This window comes from Rissa tridactyla, chromosome 4 (genome assembly GCF_028500815.1).
Source record: "Rissa tridactyla isolate bRisTri1 chromosome 4, bRisTri1.patW.cur.20221130, whole genome shotgun sequence".
NCBI classification, from domain to species: Eukaryota; Metazoa; Chordata; class Aves; order Charadriiformes; family Laridae; genus Rissa; species Rissa tridactyla.
In genome coordinates, this window is record NC_071469.1 from 79,760,073 (window position 1) to 79,778,185 (window position 18,113).

Sequence of the window (18,113 nt, forward strand, 5' to 3'; positions counted from 1 at the left end):
GAGGAATTTGAATCTGCCTGTCTACGGTTACTTTTTGAATGTCAGGGGATGAGTTGTGTGTTGGAATCTCTCAGTTCCTTTGCTTTGTGCCCTGAACAGTGCATGTCTTGCAAAAGCATGCACACTATGCTGCTTCGAGGTATCTAGTCCAAGGATGAGTAAGTTTGTGGGTGAAATGATGCTAAATATGGGAAGCTTGCCTATTGCCTAATTTTCCCATGTCAAATAGCAAGATTAAAGATGAGGTTTATTTTGAGAGCTTTCTACATACATGTGACATACAGAGAAGCAGTTAAGGTGGTTGAGAATCTTTGTGTGTAACAGAAGCCAATTTTGGATAGCATTTTACTTAACTTTCCTTAACCTACGAAGGTAAGGTTTGTTTTTTCAAAATGGAGTGTTTATTTTTTTCTGGTAGTACTAGTAATTCCTTTTGCACAAGAAGGAGGAGAGTTAGGGGGTGCAGGGCAAAGTGTAACGTCTGTAACATGTTAAGAAATACGGTACTTCTGCTGCATCTTTTGAATCGTTCGGTCACACAGCTGTTAGCCTTTGTCTGGGGACATTTAAAAGCTCAAAACTTCAGTGTAAACGCCACTGAACGTAAACCTTCATCAACAGTGCCGTTTTGAGTCACTGCAAGTGCTTGAGTACCTGTATGTTAAAATTAATTCTCAAATTTAATCTTTTCAATTTCTTATTTGGGACATTCATTAAAATAATTGCTTTGTTTTTCTTTTCTGGTATCCTCACAAATGGCTTAGTTCAGGAAGCTGAAGCAATGGACGCGCTTTACAAGCTCATGGGCCTTAGTAACAGGGTAATGAAAATGGAGAGCCCTGGGAAAAAAACAGTGTAGTAATCGTCTTAGCTATGTTTTTCCTTGGTATACTGTTTTTCAATTTTTAAAAAAACCTATACTGTAAACACGATTACTGAGAAGGTCAGATCCGGAAATTCATTTCTCCATTAAAAATGGCTAGTTTCTTATCTCACTGAATACACAGCTACATAAAATTCAGCCTTAGAATTGTACTGTAGTGCTCCTAGTTGTTACACGCAAGTGAGCTGCGTGGGGTATATCGTAAAATGCAATATTAAAAAAACCCCAAACCACCACCAAACTTCTTTGAGGATTTCAGTTGCATTTTTAGCACATCTTTACTCATCTCTTTTGCAGCTTCCAATAGGTAAATTCCACTTCAGAACACTTAGCAGAACTTCTCCCCTTGTTTAACTTGCACGTCATGTAAGCGTCTGTATTGTGTGTAGCGCAATTGATATTCTACAGTTTGCATTACGTGGGTTTTATGCTTTCATTGATATCTATTTTCTTTTGAAGCTTCTCTGTAAATCAAGAAATACTGTGTGCAGAGGAAAATAAAATGTGTTCAGATACTCATTCCTTTTTCTCTTTTGTGTTGCAGACATGAGCCGTCAGACTGCTACAGCACTACCTACAGGCACTTCCAAGTGTACGCCGTCGCAGAGGGTGCCTGCGCTGACGGGCACTACAGCTTCCAATAATGACTTGGCCAGTCTCTTTGAGTGTCCTGTCTGTTTTGACTATGTGCTGCCACCAATTCTTCAGTGTCAGAGCGGCCATCTTGTTTGTAGCAACTGTCGCCCCAAACTTACGTGCTGTCCAACTTGCCGAGGCCCGCTGGGCTCCATCCGTAACCTGGCTATGGAGAAAGTTGCCAATTCTGTACTATTCCCATGTAAATATGCCTCTTCCGGATGCGAGATAACTCTGCCACACACCGAAAAAGCAGACCACGAGGAGCTGTGTGAGTTTAGGCCTTACTCCTGTCCCTGTCCCGGTGCGTCATGTAAATGGCAAGGTTCTCTGGATGCCGTCATGCCACATCTGATGCATCAACATAAGTCAATTACAACACTTCAGGGAGAAGATATAGTGTTCCTTGCTACAGACATTAATCTTCCTGGTGCTGTTGACTGGGTCATGATGCAGTCTTGTTTTGGCTTTCATTTCATGTTAGTATTGGAGAAACAGGAAAAATATGATGGTCACCAGCAGTTCTTTGCAATTGTACAGCTGATAGGAACACGCAAGCAAGCAGAAAACTTTGCTTATCGACTGGAGTTAAATGGTCATAGGCGGCGATTGACTTGGGAAGCAACTCCTCGATCCATTCATGAGGGAATTGCAACAGCCATTATGAATAGTGACTGTCTAGTCTTTGACACCAGCATTGCACAGCTCTTTGCAGAAAATGGCAATTTAGGCATCAACGTAACTATATCCATGTGTTGAAATGGCAATCAAACCTCTTCAGGCCAGTGTTTAAAACCGTTGCATTTAATTTAGCAGAAACTAGGGTAACCATCTTTGACTGTCAGACAAATTATTTGGTAGACAGAGGGTAGACATATATGAAGGTAAATAAAAGGAAAGGCCGTTAAATTACAGGAAGCAGTTGCATGTAGTAACACTAATATATTTAAATAAGTCAACAGTAAACCACTGAAAATATATATACACCCAAAATGGGCATCTTTTGTATTAAGAATTGATTCTACAGGAAATGTTGTAAAATAATTCTAAAAACTTGTTTGTAGATTGATTGTACTGTTGAAAAGGATACTGTTTCGTGTTTTCGTTTGTGTTTTTTTCCTCCCCCTTTGACTGACAAGCCATGTTGAGCGGCCCGGTCTCTGGCCGCTGCTTCCCCTCCTGCCCCCCCCTTTGTAAGTCACTACATAGTATTGCTGCTGTTTGTGTATATTTTTTGTGTATTTGCTAATTTTTATTAACTTCTAGTTTTTCATTAAATAAATATGACTTTCTTTTCTGTAATTCAGGTTTTTCTCTTTTTTGTATCTTTTTAAAATTAATTACAGGTGTCATCTTTTGATATGCATAATTGCTATGGTAAAACTTATATTTCTGTATGTTTGGTAAATTTTGTCTCTTTCCAGTAGTCAATTCATTGGTGATGCTGTTCTTAATTGAGCTATTTTGTGAATGTACTGAACTCAAAAGGAGTAATTATGTTCAAAGATGTATCAGGAAAGAAAGCTCCTTTAAAAACAGGTCTAGATGTTGTTGTACTTTGAGTTACCTTCTAACAAAAATGAACAATTATTAAGAATTTTCCGAATTAAAAAAAAACCTCACGTTTCAAATTTAGAGATGCTTAGAAACTTGATTGCATCCTTGTATTTGTTGGTTTTGCAGTACAAAGAAGGTATTGTCTTACACAGTATTTGTAATTATAAAAACAGACCATTTGTTTAAAAAAAAAAAAAAGGCAGTCAGAATGAGATGTTTTCAGTCTTTTTATATTTGTCATTAAAAGAATACCTGGCAAATTGAAAAAAACCCAACTTTTGCTTTTTGCTTTAGCTCAAAGTTTGACACATTGATATTCTTGCTGTTTCTTGCCTTCATGTCTTTTGGTTGTTCCTAAAGTCACTGTCTGGAACTGATGTTTGTATCTCATTTTAGTGACGTCGTTCACATCGCGGTGCAGCCGGTCTCTTGCAGGTGGGACTCAGCAGCCATAGAGGCTTCCGAGGGCTGTGGGGCTGGCGGCAGACCCTGCCCCGCTGGGGAGAACTTAACTGTGAACGTCCATGGTATTTGTGTTACAAAACATGGAGACACAAAAAAAGAGTAAGGTGAAAAGCTGTTTCCTCTCAAGCTATTTGAAAGAAACCTTTGTCAAACCCAGTCGCAGTGGGCGTCTGCTTGGGGAGGTAGCCTGGCTATTAACTACTTTTGTAACACATTAAAATACAGTTTATTTACTGTGCACTGTCTTAACTTTCTTACTGGAAGTTGATCTATTAAGACAACTCCTGTTCATGTTTTTTTGATGCGTGATGAGGTAAGTAGTTCTACAGGTAAGGAACATAAATTCCATCAGGTTGGATTAATAAAATGCTACAGAAACGTTTGGCTTCATGTAGTGAAAGTAAAAAGTTTCACTTCTTAAAAGTTGCTATTTAGGCTGTTCAAACTGTGCACAGATTTCATTTAAAAGATGTACCGTGGTACCTTGTGACAGCAGGTAAATGCTTCAAAAACTCCTGCAGTCTAGCATTTTTTCCTTATGAATATACAACTAATTGCAGTCTTTTAAATTCAATAATTATTCTCACCTGATGAAGCTTGTCTACATTCACCTCAGGTTTGTCTTCTGCTCTATTGACAGAAACATGGCTAATACCTGAAATATTTTTAGAGGAACCCACTGACTCACCGTCTCCCTGGCGAGTGGCTTGGACTGACGTTGGCCTGCCCAGGTTATCCGATTGTCGGCTCCAGGTGTGTTCCAGCAATAGATTGCAGAGAGTTGGTAAAACCCCTCTGCAGGCTGATACTTGCCATTAGAGAGCAGCAGGGGCTGCGTAAGCACGAGTTGCGTAAGAGACTTCTCTGCTGCTGCTTGTACTTGTGTCCCCAAGAGAACCTTAAAACCTCGTTGGGCTGATCTGCAGCCATTTTATTTAGGCTAGAACCAGCTGAAGCTCAAGACTATACTTTGAAGGGGACTTTAAAAATTGCATTTGCAGTGAGCTGTGGAAGCCAGCTGCTGTGGGCGGACAGTTTTTTTATGTTTTACAGATGACAAATGCTATAGCATAACTACCGTATGCTCACTTGCTGTAATGGCAACTAGTATTACTCCATTTGGTGTTTAAAACAGTATCTGTATAAAAAATTTGACATCCATCATCAGATGGAATGAGCAAACAAATTATGCTTAGGCCGAGATCCTCAAAAGTATTAGAAGCCTAATTCAGTGGATCTCCTCTAAAGAGTTTGAGGATCTGGTAAGTCAGCTACAATCTGTTATATCTAGAAAAGAAAACATACTAGAAATCTGTACAGTTTACTACTTTAGCTAAAATAAACGGTGTATTAAAGCCTGGCATTGTCTTAACACTAGCTGTTTATTTTAGAAAGTACTATTTTACTCTCCTGTACTGGGAAAGAGTATTCAAATGGGTCTTTAGTAGATGAAATGCAGTAGAGCTTACATTTGTCCACTAGCATTACCTCCACTGTTTTTCACTGCCCTTAAAAAAAAAAAAAAAAAAAAACCAAACAAAGCTTTAAAAGGAAAGTGTTTGACAAATGTCATGTTAATATTTGGGTTCTGGTTTGACATTTCTTGCTAGTTCTTGTTTGCAGTAGTGCTTTAAAATTAAAGCAGGTGAACTGTTTTGTATTGCTGCCTATACTGTTGTATTATCCCGGATCTTTTCAAAGCTACTATGATTAAAGCATGAATTGCACTAGTGGGATAGTTGTTATCTGTAGCGATTTATAGTGTGGATAGAGGAAAGGAGCCACCACTGCTGTTTACCTTTGGTAAGCTTACTTCTGGTATATTCTGAGGGACACCTTTAATATCAGGTACCATTTAACTGGCAGTTGCAGAGCAGAATAATCCGTACTGTATTGGAATTATTTTAAAAGTTCTTCACTGTTCTGGCTTGCTGCTGCACAGTGTTTTTCTTACAGCGTTCAGTGAAAGCAAAAGAAAAGGCACTATAATGTGTCTGTCTATATCTATCTGATATAATGGGTAACACATAAGTTTTATTTTAAAATCCTCAACAACGTAACATAACCAGTCAGCTCTGCAAGCAGGAACATGAAAAGCTGTAAGTAAATGCCTATTAATACCTTCAGAGTAGCATTAAACCCTCACCTTTCAGATAAAGCCCATGGGGACAAGGCTTGTGAGTTGGAGTGATGTGGCAGACAGAAAGTCACTGCTTAACTTTTCTTGGGAGCGACTCCCTGTTCTGCAGTGAAATCCCTGTGGAAACTTTTTTTTTTACAGTAGTTACTATCTCAAAAAAATGCCTTTTTTTTTTTTATGTGTATAAGCCGACTGCACTGGAATGCCATGCACGTCTTGTTTTCTCACTAGTGCAAAGTAGTGCAGAACTGTTATTTGATCTGCATTAAGTTTGGTAAAGAATTTTTTTCCCCCTACTGGTTTTGATTAAAGGCAAAGCAGCACGTTAGTTACCCTACCTTTCTGGTCTTTTACTGATTGTCTAGTTTCTTTGCACTTTTTGTGTTCAAGTATTTTGTAAGGCAGAAAGTATTCCCAGTCTCCCTGTTGCCTCTTATCCTCGGAACTCGGCTAGTGAATGGCTAAGAGTAGAATTCTTAAAATACTGAAACAAAAGGGGGTTTTATTTGTATCACTTTATTAGATGAAGAAATCATTAGTAACACAGGTGCAGAAATACCCACTGAATTTATCGCTATCATCAGTGCTATTCTGTTGCTGGTAAATCAGCTCTCCGTCTATGGAGATGAAGGCAAAACACACCATTACTATTGATGTATAGTCTGCTCCTATAACAGGCTTTTGCCACTGGTACAGTTTGCATTTCATAAGCACACTTGGCTTTGTTTCAGAATTAATGAGCAAGAGGAGAATGTAACATTCTGGGTTTTCGCTTGTGGTTCACCTTAGTATAAAACAATGAAAGCCTCAAGGATCTTACATAAGTTTACATTTCTATCTTCACTAACATTCAAGGGAAGGTGAGAGACAAAGCTATCAACTGCGATGGGATACTGACAGACTTTTTTAAAGTATTCACAGTATGCAGTACTAATGCAATGTAGTGATCCAATATTTTCTTGGCATTGTTTAAATGGATTTAATTTTTATAGGCTAAATGCTGAATGTAGGCATCCCAGAGTCACATTGATTTGTGTCAGGTAAGAACGAAGGACACGTACTTTGTACCTCCAAAACGTTACCAGGCTTTTTCATAAAGTCTCCAAGTGTGCTCCGCCTGCTTCTGGTGCTGCGAGTACCACTCTGCATACGTGAGCGTCGGTGCCTTATCTCCCTTCCGACACAAGAATCCGTACCTGTCAGTTCTTGAGTTGCCTCCTGTATTCAGGTTTGGAAAATGACGTCTGCATTGACCTTGCTACAAACTAGAGGTGCGTGTCGAAAGGACCTACTAACTTAATTTAGCCAATGTTGCTTCTGTTCAAATCCCTTAAGCATATTTTTTAGATTTCAAAACCCTCACTTTTCCTGGGGTGCTACTTACTGCTCCTTAGTACATTATCTCCTAAACAAGTAAACTCTTGCGCTAAATGAGTTTGCTTTTCGGTAACAAGCCCGTCTATTAGACTCTTGCTGTGCTGCATTTGCTGCAATTTGCGTTCTTTGAATATCGCTCACAGAATTGCGTTATTATTCCGTTTGTGGGTGTGTCCTCTTTAAAGATGTAATCAGCCCCTGACATTTACATACATACATACATGCCAGATAAGCTAAGCAATTGGTTCTCAACAGTTTCAGCTTTCTCAGGCTTCAATCTACCAGGAAAGGGGTAGTTTTTTCAAGATTCTTTGCTGATAATAGTAAAAAGCAGCAAATGCCCATAAGGTGTGGTTTCAGGGTGTTAACTGCTGAAGTAATGTTTTTATTTTGATTGCATTTACACCCACATTTAAACAATCAAGTTCAGCTCATAGTTGTACTTGATTCATACATAATAGAGATCAATTAATATCAGCTAAGTTTGATACAGTCCTAATCTTGGCCTGTCTGCTTAAAGTTTACTATTCAAGCGCTCAACTCTGGGCTTAACGGCAAATCCTCCATCGAAAGCTGCATTAAGAACTTCATCGAGACAGCTTGCCAGAACAAACGTCAAGTCTTGCCGCACGTTCACTGCAATTTCCTCAAGATCTTTTTCATTTCTTTGAGGAATGATAATTCTCTTCAGTCCAGCTCGGTGTGCTGCCAGGACTTTGTCTTTAATTCCCCCAACCTAATCAGGAGAAAAAAATATATGTAAAAAAAACCCACGACACTAATCTAATAGAGTAATTAGTGTAACAAATCACATCAGGAGTTAAATTTTAATGAAAGGTTCTCCTTTCCCCAGTCATTTAGGAAAGCAATTAAAAATGCAGCAGTAGTTTTATCTTATTACATGCTTAATGAGGGAAATATGTTAATATACTACACTACCCTTTCTGTAACAGTTAATAACGAGGAAAAAAATAACAAATATAGGAATGCAAATACAAGAGTATCAATATCGGAAAAGTAATTAATTTTCAGGAATTTTTTTCTTAAGAAAGATCGCCTTAACTCAGATTTTTCATATGGCATGCTGAAATCCTGCACCTACCTTAGAGCAGAGGATTTTCAAGATAAAGGCAGTATTAGGTTTAGGGGGAAAACAGTCTTAAGGATGCAATGCCACACGATAAATAGAATTGCGCAACAGAAAGCGCACAGAAAAGCAGACCTGTGCTCCAGAACTGCCCCGTGGCTTTGTGCTAGACAAACAGGCATCGTTTCAAGTTTGTAATGAGATGTAAAGAGGGGGTTTAAATTATTCGTTTTTCTTTGTCACAGCTGTAGCTTCTTCCCCTTGAACTCTTTTCTAATCCTATTTAAAGACCGTCTCACAGAAGAAACCTGTAATTTGGGATGCTTTAGAGGAAAGGAAAGCCTTGTATTACAGCACAGAGGGCACCATTGAAGCTGCTCTAAAGGGAGGCAGTAGCGAACCCTGAGTCCTCACGGTGATCGCTCCAGTCTGGACAACGCTACGGACCCATTGCTTGCTTTCAGGCAGCAGAGGCAGTTGATGGCACACTCCTATGAAGTTACTAATAGTAAGATTCTAGACACCATTCAGAAAGAAGGTCAACCTGGTTTAGCATTTACAGATACCTAATCTTTGCACTCACCTTAAACAATAAGCAAAATTTGGTCACTGGTGCAATAAAGGCAATTTATTTGGCAGGCTAAGCAAACGCGCACTAGATCAGGGTTAATGCAGTGTTTATTTTTTCACTAGAGCCTTGAACAAGAGGCAATCTTCTCAGTCCAACTGCGGCCAGAGCACCAGTTCAGAGAGCCTTCTGGTCTGCTACCTGAGCGTCTCGTCTCTGCTTTACTCTCTATGGCACGAAACAAAATACTCTTTTCCAGCTTCATCCTTACTTTGTCCATCATTTGTCATGAGACGATAAAACCGTATCTGCTTAATCACTGTTTGAAAACTTCCCTTTGCCCTCATGCTTTGAAAAGGCTTTATGGGACACCATTCAGCTGAACTGTATACACAGAACAAAATTTAAGAATCTAAAATTACATGTATAGAGATGGCTTCAGGAGTCACCTATACGCAATTACTGTCAGAGCTTTATGAAACAACTTTTCAAAGAAACTGGAGATACTTCTGTAGGAATAGTTTGAGGAAGGACATTTAGAAATTGCAATACGTATTTTGGAATCATCTTGAATTTTAAGATTTCTAGGTTTCCTTTCTAACTACGTATCTTAATGTGCTTTCCCTGAAGCCAGTATCAAGGCCAGCTTTATTATTAAATGCAAAGCAGACAGAGGAGCGGTGCAGCGCTACAGCAGCCTCTTACACCTGCCACAGAAGAGCCTGGACTGCTGCTCAGGAATGATCCTGCAAGGCTTTGCTTTTGTAAATGCCTATAAACAGATTTCATATCCAGAATATAGAGAATTAATACAACTTAGCTCTTTTCTCAAATGATACTTACTGGAAGAACAAGGCCTCTTAGTGTAATTTCTCCTGTCATGGCTACATCTGAACACACCAGCCGCCCACTGAAGAGTGAAGCAAGACAGGTTACTATGGTAACGCCAGCAGATGGTCCATCTTTTGTGACAGCTCCAGCTGGGAAGTGCAGATGGATGTCAGTGTTGTCAAGGAGATCAAAACTTCCAGAAGCTTAAGGAAAAAAAGAATGGTTTGAATGTGAAAAACCTAAACCCATTTTGTTCCTGGTCTTTATGCTAAAAACCCACCAGAGAACTAAATCTTAGCGAATTTTTTAACAGTAGGCTGAAAAAACACCACTATGTTGCAGAGGCCCTAAAAAAACCCAAAGAAAAATAAAACCCAACAGGCTTTCCTACAACCAGTTTCCAGGCAAAACCATAACAAGTTAACCGATAAGCTCCACATTTGCACATGCTGGGAAATCCAGAGTTGGGATAATGTAGAAAGCAAGGGATTCCTACATAGAATTTTTAGGGTTTTTTATGTCCCAAACCATAATGTCAATTTTCAATGAACATACACAAAATCAGCACTGCACAGAAACACAGGATTAGCCTGTATTATAAAGTAAATCCATCATTTATATCTTTTCACCGTACTTAACCTGTAGGATGTAACAGTGTAAGCCAGAGAGGGAAATGTATATACAGTTAATGCCAGTTGCATTTCATACATTGATCCAATTTAGGGTTTTTAACCTATCTAAGCTTCCATAAATAAGGATATGGACAATTATTTGACTGTTCAGTGAATGATCAACCTAGAAAGCACATTTCCAGAACTCTTGGGAGGTTCAAACAAAAAAGAACAGTTAAAAATTTCTTGGCTGAATCCTGTTGCGCTGCAGTTCACCAGCTGCCATACAAACCCAACTAATTCTCAAAATACTAAGACTATGGAAACCTACATTTAACAGAAACTGTGTCAGTTTTAGAAGAAAACTACAGACTTGTGTATCTATATCCACATCACAAAGGGACGGCTGGAAAGCTTGAAGGTAAAAATGAGTGAGAGGCAGCGTCTGCCCCAACTAAGGAGAAGCACCTTGGCGCAGGGGCTGCCCGCAGCCTTCCAGGCTTTGCAGGGAGGGCCAATGTGCAGTGACAACTCAGGTTCTGCCTGGACTCCCCTGTTTGCCAGGCCACTAACACCTCAGCTGGGCAGGAATCGGGAAAAGAACTACAAAAAGGAACTCCAGAGCTGATTTCATCCTCAGTGTAGCACTGATTGCTGGAAAAGCCTTTCTCTGTTAACACAATACATTTCCATAATGAGCATGAGTAACTTCCACTGTTACTCAGCAATGTTAAAATGTCAAGGTTTAGGACATTTAATTTCCATGCAATATTAATGCTTCTTGCATAATGCATCCCAGCAGGAAGAGGCGAATGGATGCATACAATCTCTGTGATACAATACAGCTACGCGTTGTCACTTTTTCCCAACCTACCGTTGGTTAACTGGTATCTCTTCGCATTGCTGCGCAACCAGCTGATTGCAAGATGCGCCGACTCCTTCATAACGTCTCCCAGTTGACCAGTCAAAGTAAGCTGACCTTCTCCATCCATGCGACTGGCTTCCACAAACATGATCTCTCCCCCTAAGGGAGTCCAGGCCAAGCCTATGGCTACTCCTGGCTGGCTTAAGCGTTCAGACACCTGAAGGAAAATAACACAAGAAACAGTTTAGGGAACAGTCATAACAACGCTATCACAAAAAAAATTTGATAGTTGCCTTCAAAACAACCATACCCATTAAAACACCACAGTTAAGCTCAAGTGTCTCATCTCCTTTTTTTTTTTTTTTCTTTTTTCTCTTAATGCAGCAGTAATTCTACATTATGTGTAAACATTAATTACAGACTAGGATGTGGCTGCTCAGCTTAAAGCAATGGCAAACATCTGGGGTATCATTCTTGAAACCTTCCCCATCCCCAAAAGCTCAATGAGAATCTTTCTCCTCACTTCAAAGGACTTCAAGTATTTAGTCAATCCTGACTGAATGCTTGTATGACTTAGTCCATCTGCTAGAGGTATATTTGCCCTGACTCTCTTACTTGTATAAAAAAAGCCAATATTGCTCCCAAATATTACCTAAAAGCCTCTTAAAGGTGGTTTCATTGCCTGAACTACTGTCAGACAACACACGGATCTTCTTCATTGCAAACATTTATAAATAATTTTGAATAATGAAAACAGGAGTCTACCGACAGGGCTGCTGGCAGGCTAGATATGAAAGACATGGGAAGTCGGACTGACTCTATTAGTAACTACACGCAGTTAAGCAACCTCTACCCCACACAAGACTCTGACCTGCCAACCTACAAGTCTGCCTGTGCCCCGGCACTGATGAGAACAATGGGGGTCTGAACCCCAGCCTCCTGTGTTAAGAGAAGGAAAGAGACGCAGCGTGTATTCCATGAAAGTTCCAGTTTGTTGGTTTTTTTTTTTCCTTCGTCTGAGAGATTCTTTTAGAATATACAGAAAGTCCTTTTGTTTTCCTGAGCTTCAAGGAGTTGAAGAAACCCTGACGAGAGATCATCCACCTAATCAGCACCTTCTGAACTACCAAGTTATGTATTTATTACAAGGCAGAAAAGAAACTGGATGAATTTTTACTGTGTCAGGCAGTGCCTAGAGCAAAAGACAAATATTCCTTTGTAAAATAAAGGAATAGGCCCCTTTTAAAATAATTTTGTCTTTTACTGAAATGCAGAATTGAGTCTGAAAGGGATGAATTCTTCATTAAATTGTTTAGAGAATTTAAAGAAATGTTTCATTTCTTGGGTAGAAAACAAGCCAAAGGAACCTCAAAACAGAACTATAGTAAAAGAATTCCAATTCTGATATCTGCAGTTCTAGTTAGGTTAAAATTTCTCAAACTATTTTTGTCACTTCTAAGCACATTTAACAGTCCATTTTATACTAATTGCAAATCCAGAGCAATAAACTGTTTTTTTTTCCCCGCTAGCATCAACTCATTCTGCACTACACAACTCGCCATAATCTGAATGCTTTCGTTTTGCTGCCTTCCAAGAGCCAGCAGCGAAGTGAACTGCTCAGACTTTGTACAGACGCTGAAAAGGCAAAGCTCTGTATACACAAAGTTGACTTGCTTTTAACCACCAGCCCAGCTGCAAGGTCAGAGGAATCTGTGCAGCAGCCTGTCCAGCCGCACACCTTTGGTCCAGAGGCAGAAATACCCGTACGGCCCCGCTGTGAGCTGGCTGTACTAGAAATACTGCCATTTGTGAGCTCCAGAGATAGTAAGGTATTATGTATCCTAGTCCCTTACTAAAATGCCTCTTTATAAGTCCACCAGAAACGCTGCTGCAAGTCCCCAGGTAGTACCTGGGGCTAAAGCTTTCTAAGCCAAACCGCAGCAGTGGACTACCTGAGCAGAACAATCTCGCCTTCCATCAAGTTACCAGAACAAGAGCTCTCCTTCTCAATAGGAGCCAAACATTAATATTTTAGTATTAGGCTTAAATCCATCCCCATCATAAAAGAATCAAAATCAAGACCATAAAACTATTAATGTTCAGGTTTCTCTTTCCTGTTTCACAAATAGAAAACAGCTTCCTTTATGCAGTAAGAGTGAACAGCTATTCACTCTACAGCTGGTACCTCTGATTACTGGCCAAAAGAGATGCATATTTAAAAAAAAATAAGCTCATTTACAAATACACAAGTTGCGCTACTTGTAGCTGTAGGCAACTCAGATATATGACAGGAACAACTTGGTCATGCAGGAGAATTGGTGAAGAAAAAAAAAAAGAAGGCATTTGAAGTCCTACAAGAATAAATTAAACATACATGCTTCTTGTTATAATTTCTGATTTTGTATTATATGCTTTGCCAAATGCTATACTGAACTATCAAGTGCGGTCTTCTAAGTTTGATGACTAAGATTTGAAATGTGACCTTCCCTCAGGATCACTATTTCTTGGTTTGAGGGAAATTAGCCCAAGTCTGACTGTAGCAAAGCCACACTGACCCAGGGACTGCTGGTGCAAACCAGACCCCGGGTGTCAGGCGAGAGAAGCAGCAGAGCCGGTGGGAGGGAGGCAGCCAGTGACTGCACTTATCTCCCGGTACAGCAAAGGCAGCCACGCAGCCCCTCTGCTTCGTTCTCTTGTGGCTCACAGTTACTTACATATTTTGAACAACATCATGCCATTTGCTTTTATTAGCATTATTTAGCTACAATGGCTGTTTCTTCTCCTAGCATTTAAGAAAATTGTATGTAATAGATATTTTATCTTATCAAGCATTTTACCTTATCAAACATTTTCATTTTTGTTAAGTTTCTATATCCATTCCCTGTATTTTATTAGTTACAGTGACTTACTCTGATTAGCTTTGTAATTGCTTAGTAACTCAGGTTGACAAAAATCAATTCATCTTGGTTAAACTGCAATCCAACAACACTGAAGCATTCTCCTTTACACTTGAGACAATCATGCATTTTGGCAGGCTGTCATGGTTTTACGCATTTCAGGTAGAACGAACAAAAGTAACTGTTCGTACCCTCGCCCATCCCAAAGCAGATATCAACAGGGTTGCTGGCTCCGGTTTTTTTGTTTTCTTTTCCTTTTTTTGGACTGAATGTTAGCACTGTTTCTAACTGTATATCAACTCAAAACAGTTTACAGACTAATTCCACTGTTTGAGAGCTCAGGGGCAGAAAACAGCAAACATGACTGAAGATCAAACATCAAATGGTTCTAAACACTCATCATTTATCTGGCATCAGTACAAACTCCTTGCTCTAGCCTCAGACTAGGTAGGAACCTCCTCCTACTTTCACAAGTGAGTTGAGATCTGGTAAGAGAAACTAGGTGTGTAGTAAGCATTAATCACCTTTCAGCCACCGTTCTTCACAGTAAACTGGCAGCCTCAGAGGCCAGCAACTTCTCTCGCTGCACTACTAGAGAGTGTACCACCTCTACTGCAACCTCCTCTCCTGCACCTTAACCGATGCGTGGTGACAGGCATGATACGTGTCTTCAGAAAAGACCCTTGAAAATCCCTGAAAACACACACACACAAAACCCCATACAACACTTGGAGGAGCAGTTCCTTATATTACATTAAATGTACCTATGAAGTGTTAGTGTGAGCTCCACAAGACTCTGGCACCTCTGAATATTTTATTCTCACAAAAAGTTAGAGGAATTTAAATTAGAAAAAATCCTAGCTTACACTTTTTAAACAATTTCAATTAAAAATGACCATTAGAATCAGCTGATGACCGGTCATGTCTGTCAGATAATGGAAGAAGAGGCCACTGACCTACATAAACAGTCTTGGTTTTCGAAAATTTTTGTAGATGAGACCTACCCAGCTACAGTTTAATCTCAAAAGATGAACATATTGCCAGATATATTTTAGCTGCCTGGACACCGCAAAATTAAAGTCTTAACATTTAGAGCAGTTATTTATTTTCAAATATTTAAGGTTATTCCAAGATAAAGGAAAAGAGACATCATCCACAAGTCTGCAGTTTTGGAGTTACTTTATAAGTCAGCATAATTGACAAAAGGCTATTAAGTCACTGATTTGTAATGGGCAGATGAGAACCAGCCCTAAGTTACTTGCTGGCCTTTAGGATCTTTGTTATCCTTCCACAAGTTCTCCCAGCCTGACGGTATAAACCTTGTTTCGTATAAACCTTCCCCAGCAAACCACTGCAGCTCCCCTCTAAGGGAAGAGGATTTCACAGAAATACCACCACAAGACTGATATTTCTTAGATAAAAATGCCTATCTAAACCTGTGCTTTGTACAGGTTTTGCTTCCTTCGTTAGAATTGCGTATGTCCCACGAAACAGAGTTATTCTTTTATGGCATCTGCACTTTGATTTCCTAGTCTAGGTAATTTCACTGACCTAGAACTTCTGTCACTTCAGCTTAACTCACATTATGAGGATACAGACTAATTCCGATGGGCTCGCTTGTGGTGCCAATAATGTTTTGTTAACTGATCAGAATTAAGGGTTGAAAGAAAGAAAGAAAGAAAAGCTAAAATCCAAGTCAAAAGAGAAATACTTCATTATAAACACTCTGGATATGTCATAAACCCTTTCTCCCAAAAGCGTGCTATGCTGAAACATTTCATTAAATCTTTTACAGTTCAAACTACTGTCAAGATTATTCTTCCAAAGCCTTACTATGTGATTTATTCCAACATTTGTTCTGTAGGGTGACACACAAGATTATTTATTTGTGATAAATGAATTAATCCTGCAAGTACGAGCCAAGTATTCTGTCATGCCTTTCTGTTGGGAGACCTGCAGAAAATATACAAGCAATGCACTGGAAAGCTGAAAGATGGATCACTTATTTTAAGGTATTCCCTGAAGGACCACAGATCAATTAAGTCATGCCATGTTTTCAGTTCTATTTGCTCAGTGTCATCCAAGTACTGACACGGTGGCTGCCTCCATTGTATCTTTATTTCAACTAATTGTAAATGGCAAAATGCAGGTCAAAGGTGAAGCTTTAAAGGCTAGAGAGAGAGACACGCTGCAGACTACAAAACCAGAAAAAAACACCAGCAGCCAATCTGAAACGCCTGTCACTGAGACAGGAGCTATACTCTTCATCTGAAAGAATCTTGGGGGCACTTGAGAAAATTCAAAGGAATAATAGGTCAGCTGGGAAAATCCATTAAGCAGGAGTTACGTGGCTATCTGGGCAATTTACATGGGAAGAACCATAAAGCATGTACTGAGAAATATTTACTCATTAATAAATACAGCAAATAGTACATGAAAATAAATCCTGAGCTGCTCAGGGAATTGATGCTGTGTGGATTCATCTCTAGTTCTATTTATGCACTGCTTAATTTGCCTGCTAAATATGGAAGCATTTAAAAAACCTTTGATACGCAGGTCAAAAGCTTCAGTCAGTCTTATTTCAGCTTACAGAGGCCAGCGGATCCATGCAATGCTTATATGCATATTCATGGCAACTCTTCATGCAAAAAAAACCCCCAACCTAGCACTCATGTATTTGTATACTTGGAATTAAGAACCACACTTGCACTACTTACTCCTGCAGAAAAAGGCCAAAATAGCAGAAAAATTCAGTTCAATTTACTACAATGGGTTTACGTGCCTCTGTAATTCAAGCACTAAAAAGCCAAATGATCCTGTAGTGCTTTAGTGCCAAAGACCAGGTGTCTGAAGTATTTAACATATTTCGAAATGAAAATTCAGGTAGAATGTTATTTCTCTGAAAAAAATCCACACGCTATTTTTCAGTAATTGTTTCTAAAAGTCAGGTAGTGAGAAAGAGATAGACAGACTAGTAGAAATTTCCACTGGAGTATTACAAATGGTCTGGTGGCTGGTCATTCCAAATCAAGCTAAAGTATATCCACACCACCTTCTTAATTAAAATGGCCTTAAACTGTCTTATGTGATTTTATTATTGGGCATAGAGGCTTCTGAGGGATGAAAAGAAAGAACTTAAGTTGCTTAAAATAAAGTGATTTGCCTGAGGAGCAATCTCTTCTAATTTCTGAAAGTAAAAAGAAATAAATCAGAACACAAATGACCAATGTGAAAAACTTCAGCCAAGAGAGTCATAAGGTACTGGTCTCTTGATCACCTCCCTCTTCCTTGCCTCCCATTCCCCCCAGCTTCCACTGCTACCATCATCATCCCCTACACAATCAGTAGAATGCTGTCTTCTTGCAACTTGTTTCCTCATTTCCGTTTCTTCATTAAGAATGTCTTCCATGATAAAAATTTTCATATCCAAAAACCTCAGTTCAGGTCTAAAAACTCATTTATTTCTTCCTGCTTTGCCTGCACATCTTGTTCCCTTTTTATCTTCCAAATCTCATTGGAGTCTCGTTCTCTCATCTAGGAGAGAAGAATTATCTCAGGAAAGTTCTTAAAAGTTTGAATTTTCTCTCTTCTGCAAGTTTTCCCTTCATTTCTATTTTCTCCATAACTTACTGGTTTACAGATCTTTTCTCCAGGATAAAGACGGAAGCATTTAGCGTTCCATCAGCAACTGGTTTCCTGTCATAGTGATATATACTACTTACACTCGGTCACTTCACCTGGACCTGAAGTAAAGCAGAGAGAATAACTGCCATGTAAATGCTGAAAAGAGAAACCCAAACTAACAAACTACTTTAATTGATGGCATTTTCATAGAATGTAGCAAAACACAGCTGAGAGAAAGAGAAAATTCTGGAATATGCCTACTGAGGAGCAGAGCTGGTACTGGGAAGCTGGAGGTGACTGACTGAGCATAAAACATTTTTAATAGCTAAGAGTCATGTTAATCTAAAGAATGTCTCAGAACTTCTGGTGCAAACTGAAATGGTTTTAATACTCAAAAATGCTGACTGGCTTTAAGGAGCTACATGGGACAGTCCTTAACACACCTGCCTCCGAGACAGGATTCCTGGGTTCTACTTCTGGCTTCTTTCCCAAGTCCACCCCAAACATCCACCAAACAAAAGCAAAGTTGTTATACACTGAAAAAACATCACCACATTCTTAAGCATTGCTGC

General features: G+C 39.4%; 2 protein-coding genes across 7 annotated transcripts in view; one reads left to right on the forward strand and one right to left on the reverse strand.

The window, feature by feature from the left end:
* SIAH1 (siah E3 ubiquitin protein ligase 1) overlaps positions 1–2,821 on the forward strand; it is a 74,390-nt gene extending 71,569 nt beyond the window's left edge. For all 5 annotated transcript variants that reach the window (XM_054199857.1, XM_054199856.1, XM_054199858.1 and 2 more), the window contains exon 2: positions 1,428–2,821. In XM_054199857.1, the coding sequence (XP_054055832.1) occupies positions 1,430–2,278 (849 nt within the window). In that variant the 5' untranslated portion in view covers positions 1,428–1,429 and the 3' untranslated portion in view covers positions 2,279–2,821. The remainder of the gene's footprint in view (positions 1–1,427) is intronic.
* A 3,360-nt stretch (positions 2,822–6,181) lies between these two features.
* Positions 6,182–18,113, reverse strand: part of LONP2 (lon peptidase 2, peroxisomal) — a 47,538-nt gene continuing 35,606 nt past the window's right edge. For both annotated transcript variants that reach the window (XM_054199853.1, XM_054199852.1), the window contains 3 exons: positions 11,030–11,237; positions 9,557–9,747; positions 6,182–7,794 (listed from right to left, as the gene is read on the reverse strand). In XM_054199853.1, the coding sequence (XP_054055828.1) occupies positions 7,573–7,794; positions 9,557–9,747; positions 11,030–11,237 (621 nt within the window). In that variant the 3' untranslated portion in view covers positions 6,182–7,572. The remainder of the gene's footprint in view (positions 7,795–9,556; positions 9,748–11,029; positions 11,238–18,113) is intronic.